Source organism: Phaethon lepturus, unplaced genomic scaffold (genome assembly GCF_000687285.1).
Source record: "Phaethon lepturus isolate BGI_N335 unplaced genomic scaffold, ASM68728v1 scaffold54662, whole genome shotgun sequence".
Lineage (NCBI taxonomy): Eukaryota > Metazoa > Chordata > Aves > Phaethontiformes > Phaethontidae > Phaethon > Phaethon lepturus.
Genome location: NW_010522332.1, coordinates 3,338 through 10,420, shown reverse-complemented (window position 1 = coordinate 10,420; position 7,083 = coordinate 3,338). Strand labels below are relative to the sequence as shown.

General features: G+C 34.7%; 1 protein-coding gene across 1 annotated transcript in view; it reads left to right on the top strand.

The window, feature by feature from the left end:
* CEP112 (centrosomal protein 112kDa) overlaps positions 1 to 6,850 on the top strand; it is a gene marked incomplete at its 3' end in the record, with an annotated part of 29,095 nt that extends 22,245 nt beyond the window's left edge. The window contains exons 8-12 of the mRNA XM_010281754.1: positions 404 to 558; positions 893 to 1,022; positions 1,997 to 2,089; positions 2,892 to 2,951; positions 6,771 to 6,850. Coding sequence (XP_010280056.1) covers positions 404 to 558; positions 893 to 1,022; positions 1,997 to 2,089; positions 2,892 to 2,951; positions 6,771 to 6,850 — 518 coding nt within the window. The remainder of the gene's footprint in view (positions 1 to 403; positions 559 to 892; positions 1,023 to 1,996; positions 2,090 to 2,891; positions 2,952 to 6,770) is intronic.
* Positions 6,851 to 7,083: the final 233 nt, after the last annotated feature.

Sequence of the window (7,083 nt, the reverse complement as noted above, 5' to 3'; positions counted from 1 at the left end):
TTTCCCATGTGTAGGTTATACATATTGCTAGTGATAACACACTTTTTGGTTAATGGAATGTCTAAAAATCCTGTATATGTATCCATTACAGTTTTCCTTTGAAATATCTGTAATCTCTCCCATTTTAAAAGATTTGTAGTTTAGTCATCAGTTGCACATATTGTTTTGCTTAGGGGAGAAGCCATGTTACTTTAGGGGGGGAATTGACATCCATATTTTGAAGATTTATTTTTGTTTTTTATATACAACATAGAATTTACTGTCGTGATTGATGACAGCTTTGCTATGTAACTCTTGTGTCTCTGGACCACCAAAGAACCTTGTTGCTTTAGGCTACTGAATAACAACAGGGCTATGCCCTAATTTATTCTGGTGTTTTCTCAACAATGACCTATTCTTTTAGAACGAGACGGTTAAAAAACTGGAGGCTCGTGTTCAGCAGTTGACTGTTGAGGCTGAAAATAGTAATTTACAGCGTCAAAAATTATCTCAAGAAAGGACTGATGCAGAACAACGTTACCAGGCAGTATGCTCTGAACTTCAGGAACTGAAAGCAAGGTAATTAAATAGCTGTTGCTGTTTTTAACATTGAAGAATATGGAATATCCAAAAAGCAAACATTATTCGTTTTAATTCAAGAATTGAGTGAATGGTAATTGGCAGTAGCAAATTGTCATGAAAATGTATTAATTAACGTAAAACCCATTTTGGAACCGACTCAAACGACCATCGTAAGGAGTATGTTATGTCTCCATTATTTATAAGCATTTCATTCTGTTACAGTAAGCACCTGGTACAGGCAGACTTGCATACTCTGTAGAATTGATACTGAGCAGGTAAGATGCCAAAATATGAAAACAATTTCCATATTCTGTTTGCTTACTACTTGTAGGCACAGCTCACTTCAGAAAGACAAGGACCATATTATACAGGAATATGAGGAGAACATTCAGCAACTACAAAGTAAATACGATGTTGATACAAATTTTATAAAGCAGGAACATGCTCTCTCTGCAGCTAAGGTATGCTTCCATGTATAGGCATTAAAATGTTGTTTATTTAAGTGGTCTCCTCAATATAAATGTAATGCTTACGAATAAATCCAAGGAACTGTTCAGTTACCTAAGCTATTCATGTGCATAAGTTTAAAAAAAAATTGTGGTTTAATTTTTCATTCCCAAATTTGCCTGAAAAAATCATTGAAGATGACTGATAATTCTGGTGTGTGTACGTGTGTACATAGAGATGGTATCTCCATAGCTGATTCAGGTAAGTTACAATTAATATGCTGATTTTGTTTGTGCTTCTGTAAAAATGCCAGATACTGGAGGATCTCAGCACACTTAAAGACTTAATGTTTTCATAAGGCCTCTTCAGTGCGGGAAGATATTTTTCCAGAAATAAATTGTCTTGCAGGCATATTAGTATGGAACATTGTTAAATATTTATGTTTAAGAAATTATTTTTAAATTCTGCAAGCGTACATTCCACTCAAAATGTAATAATTCTGGTTTGTTTCTGTAAAAATATCTATCAGGTTGATATTTAACAATATGCATAGGTAGATGTACAGTATATATTTAATACAATTTTCAAGTTAAATAATTGTAGAGAAGGCTCACGTTTTAAATACCATCTGCTAATCCTTAGAGCTGTAGAACAAATTAGGTCTTTTTCATTTATTTACTGCAGTTCTGAGAGCTTTGGTACTTCATTTAATTTACAAGGTATTTTTCTTTCTTTCAGTTGTTAGTGCCAAGGGTTTTTTTTATTATTAGCAAATTTTTTGTGGCTTTGTTTACATTTCTAAGTTCACCAGATGGACAGAAGTGATGTATCCGGAGTTGTAAACTCATACAGGGTTTTTTCCCAAGTTGATAATTTTTTCCAATTTCCAGGCACCTTTGAGAAATAAATTCAAAAACACAAAAGATATATCTGTAGAGCTAATGAGAAATGCAACACAAAAATTCCTTTTTCTGTTAAATCCCTACAGGCTTCTGATGCAATTGAAGAATTACAGCATAGCGTGTCTCTATTAAAACAACAGTTACAAGATACAGAACATCAAAGACAGCAACAGCTGAGGGTAAGCCCTGAATTTCTTACTCAGGAATGACCAGCCCTTTCTACCATTTCCAGTGATTTGAATGTTTAGATAGCCATACTAAAATGCACTTACATGTAAAATGCATCTTTATATATTCATAGAAGTATATAAAGTGTCACCTTGTGCTTAAAGGTTGATTTAGAAACTACAACGAAAAGATCACTTTATGGGTAAGAGCAGAATTTTCACAGGAGCTTTTTGACTGTTGTAATTCACATGTTAAAACAGTATAAATGTGTATCAGTGGGTTAGAGGGGAAACATGTCAAAGAATTAGGAATATCTTTTTTTTTTTCCTGTAAACATTTTTAAAGTAAGTTTCAAAATTGCCTTTATTTTTGTTGCTATTTAAAAGTTCAGTTCAATATTCTATCTTCCTAGAGGCGTTTAAATTAATCCCTGTCTCAGGATAATGAGTTCCACATCTGTATCATGTATCAATCCTGTTTGAGTTTTGGCATCTACTTTTCCTCCTATGTCTTTCATTTCACAGTTGATGTAGTACAGAATGGCATTTTAATTGCTCAGGAGAGTAAGTTGCTGTTTCTCTTTAGAAAACATGAATCATGACTTTCGAGATAGTTTTGTTATGTGTGGATATTTCTGCTGTTGGTTGAATTTTTTTTGTATGCCAAAGAATTTTTTTAATGATGATATGAAGTGGATTTTTAATTTTTATGGGCTGTTCTACATAATAGGAAATGTGTGTGTGTTTAATGACTGCTTTGAAATGAAAGAAAAATATGATTCGTTTTTTAGAATACACATCTCTTCCTTTGCAGGATCAAGAATACAAGCTTCAACAGGACAAACTTCACTTGGAGCGTGTATATGAAAAACAGGTAACGTTTTCAGGAAAATACAGACAATCTTATGCACATTTCCAATTCTGTTGTATACAGAAGCTAAAGGTTTAAATTCCGAAATCCCCAAAGTAGTAAATTTTGGAATCCACGCATATCATATGTGTTGGAAAAAATAATTGGACAAATTCAAGGAGGATTATAAGTAGAGCTATTTAAGCACAGAGATACGGCCTCTGATTCTAGAAGCTGGTTGCCAAATGATCGAGGCTGGGAGAGCATTACCAAAAAGTGCCATTGTATAAGCTGCTGTTTGTTGCCATCTGATGTTAACTGCTGTTAGAGAAAAGATAATGAACTAAATTGAATTTAGCCAGACCTGTTGTCAGTGTTCATGTGTTCTTCCATATTTTTTCCCCAATGTATCTTTATTCCATACTTCTCCATGACTTGCATGTGTTCTTTATATATTGTCAGCATGTATTGTTTTTACATCCGAAGCTTAAATTTAAAAATGTAATTTTAATGAAAAACACTTCATCTTAAACCACTTTGCAAATATTGTCTACTTTTTTAGATTTTAAACATCAATAGGTTTCAAATTAAACTTCAATTTTAGTGACATTATGTCTTCAACTCATGTAGTGTTTAGGAAGAGTTAGATGTTAGAAGAGTTACTTAGATGCCTATTTAATTGAAAGGATGTGTTATTCAAACATGTCATTTCTAAATGCGGCAAATTTATAACATAAAATAATGAATTGTGATCATAGCTACTTGTCACTTGGTAATAGCATTTGCAACATGAATTGTAGTGAGTTTTTGGTTTGAGTTAGTGCCTTTTGCTGTCTTTAAGTCAAATACTGTTTCGTTCCAGGATATGCTCTGGTCTAATCCCAGCCTACGTTTGTCTTTTTAGACCAGTCATGGTTGTTTATGAATGTCAGCCTCAAGAAAAGACTAGGATTGGAATAATATTACAGGTCAAAATAGAAATACATTAGCATAACTTGGGTATCTTCTAGCTATTGAAGTATAGTGGACATTGGTTTACTGCAATACATCACTTCCTCTGCGGATAAGTACAGATTAGATGTGGCTGGTAATGTTTCCAGGCACCACGTCCAAATGCCATCAAATGGCACATGTCTACACTGTTTAACTTTACGATTCCGGACAGTAAGGCGGATGCCTCCGTATTGGCTTTCTGCGGTGGTGCCTGTCCCGTGTGAATCTTGAATGCGGTTTGAGGATCGTTTCAGAAAATGCTATGTAGCATGGGCTAAGAGCATGTCAGCAGTCGCTCTACACCAGTAAGCACAGACATTGAAGTTGTAACTCCGTATCAGTAAAGAACGTAGACCCTTTATTTTTAGTAGATAACTTTTACAGCAGCTTGCCTATTCATAAATTTTAATGTAACTGTGTTTTCAAAATCAAATCTTTGAGACAGGAGGAGGAAAAAATACATGTGAACAATCTATGGATATAAAACCATAAAGTAGTCTAGATTGGCCCATAAAATACTAAAGCAAGCTTGCTTTCAACTAAAGGAATCATCAAGTCTCTGGTGCAATCTGTTCACTTAAGAACCTACCCATTATCTAATAATCTTTATTAGTCTACAGTGGCTATTGCCTGCTAGGATATTGAAACATCAAACAAATAATAGGTAGTAACCCTAAATGTCACTGATTAAATGTGCTTATCTGCTGAATCAGGAACCAGTTAGGCTAAATGGTTTTACAAGTGAAGGAAACACCTGCTTTTTATAAATAATCTACTGCTTGTTTTCCAAACATTCAGCTAAGGGTAAGAACAGTGACAGATTATTCCGGAGAGCTGTTCTTGAGCAGCTGTTAAATATATATAATCTAACCAGCTTTGGCAGTACCTTCTTTACTCTGATAAACAGCCCATGGGTTCAGAGGCTCTTTCAAACCAACTAAATATTCAGACTTCCATGTAGTAAACACCTTCATGGAACTGTTTACAGTAGAGAATATCTAAATTTTTTCTGCATTGCACTGTACTCTTATGCTTCTGACTATACACTGATTAAAATATGTTTTCCTTTATTTTAGTGACTTAATAGCATGTAACATTGCAAATGATTGTAAGTGAATAAAGGATTTCCTGTGCTCCCCATCTGGTAAAGAAAAACATGCTTAGTACATCACATCACCACATGGTGACTCGAGCAATCCTAAAAGCAAAACAAACTCTTGTACTTGATCTGCCTTTGGCAAAAAATATTACAAAAACCTATGGTTTAGACCATGGCTGGGAGGTTGACAAATTCTGAAGCTGCCTTCCTCTATTGATCTAGAAGTACCAGAGAAAAGAATTCCTCATAAAAATGTCTATTCCTGGTTAGTGAATTCAGAAAGTGGGACTCAGATTTTGTTCAAGGTTCTCTGTGACTATATTGCTTTATAGGGAGAGAAGCAATTTCTCAGATTACTAGGATAGGTTCCTTGTGAGGTCTTGAAAGTTTCCATTTTCATTCCGCGTTGATTAAATATTAATAGGAATTAAAACAGTATTTCAAATTTAAATGGTAACTACAATATACTGGGAAAAATAAAGAAATTTAGAGGAGAATAAAAGTTTTTTGTAACTGAGTATTTTTAGGATGTTTGTGTAAGAGGTCTGTCTCACTTTTGTGTGCAAATGTCCTTTAAAATATGTGTGTATAGATATTGCCCGGTGTAATGGCAGTTGCGTGGAGGATAATTACCTGGAAATGCAGTTTGCTTGGGGAAGTGGAAAGGAAGAAGGATAAGCAGCGTGGCTGAGCGAAGGAAAATGGAGAGAGGTGTGGGACTCCGTGATGTTAGGCAGTAGTGACCCTCTGCTGCGTGCAGAGGTCAGGTTTAGTGATGTGGAAGATTTTTATACTGCAAGACTGTTCAAAGTGAATGCATATGCTGATGCTGATCTAGGTAAGAGATGATGGGGAAGAGATAGGAAGATGACGCAGGCAGCTTTTTTCTGTTGTGCGAGGATGCAGAGGCTCTCGGTTTGCAGTAGGATTGGTTTCTTGTCACATCTATCGGAGTGACAGATGACCTATTCTTCTGGATTCACACTGTAGTATAAGCAGCACGTGGTCAGTTTTCTCTGGAATAACAATTGTTAGCTAAGATCCTCTATCATTTTAGAGGTGTGTGTGCTTTTTTGGGTTTATTAGTTGTATGCTCACACAAGAGTGCAATACCCTAGCATTTCCACATGATGTTTTTAATGTCTGGATGCAAAATGGAAAAAAGAAAAGTTTTACATAATGATTCAAGCACTGTGGTTTGATTTCACTGGGTCAGGAGTTCATTAGTAGTAAACCACTTTTCCTCAAAGTTTTACTTAGTAAAAGTATCTACGCTCAGCTAGTTCATGGTTGAGTACGTATTATTCTAAAGGAATGTTATTTACTATCATTATGTTTGGTATTTTTATTGCTGTAAGAATTGACAAAAAGTAGTTCACTTGGGGTATTCACAAATGGTTAAGTAGGAACTCTGCACCATAGGGAATACAGGTCATTATTTTAGGCAGACTTCAATATGCTTTCCTGTATTTATCTAGAGAAAATGTAGTCCTTTTTATGTAATTACTGGTATTTCTTTATTCTAGAGAATAATGGTCATTTTAGAGAAGAAAAATAGCTCTATTGGCTGTATTCTTGTACTTCATCTTGCTTACTGTTGCATTTTATGTAATTTTAGAAATATATAGGTCGTTGTCTACATCAGTGCAAAAGAAATATGCAAACAAGTAGTTTTTATAATTTAAAATAACTTTTTTTAATCAGACTTTGTTTTAGCTGAAATATGGTATTTTTTTTCCTTCAAATGGTAGATTCATGGCATCCGGAATGATCTTGATAAAGAAAGAGGGGATGCTCAAAAGAAAATTCGCAAACTGGAAGAGACTTTGAAGTAAGTGGATATGGAATAATTGTTGAACCATCCCCAGTTTTTTAGTCAAGTTTATTAAGTAAACTTATGCTTTGTCTCATCCAACTGCCTTCCTATAATTTGTCTGGGTTATCTTCCCATTGTAAAGCTGCGTCTTCAGGGTTTTGCTTCTTCCTTTACTTTTTTAATTTTTATGGCTGCCTAAGCCACCTAAATTTGCTGACTTTTGAGTGTTAGGAATAAAACAGGATTGA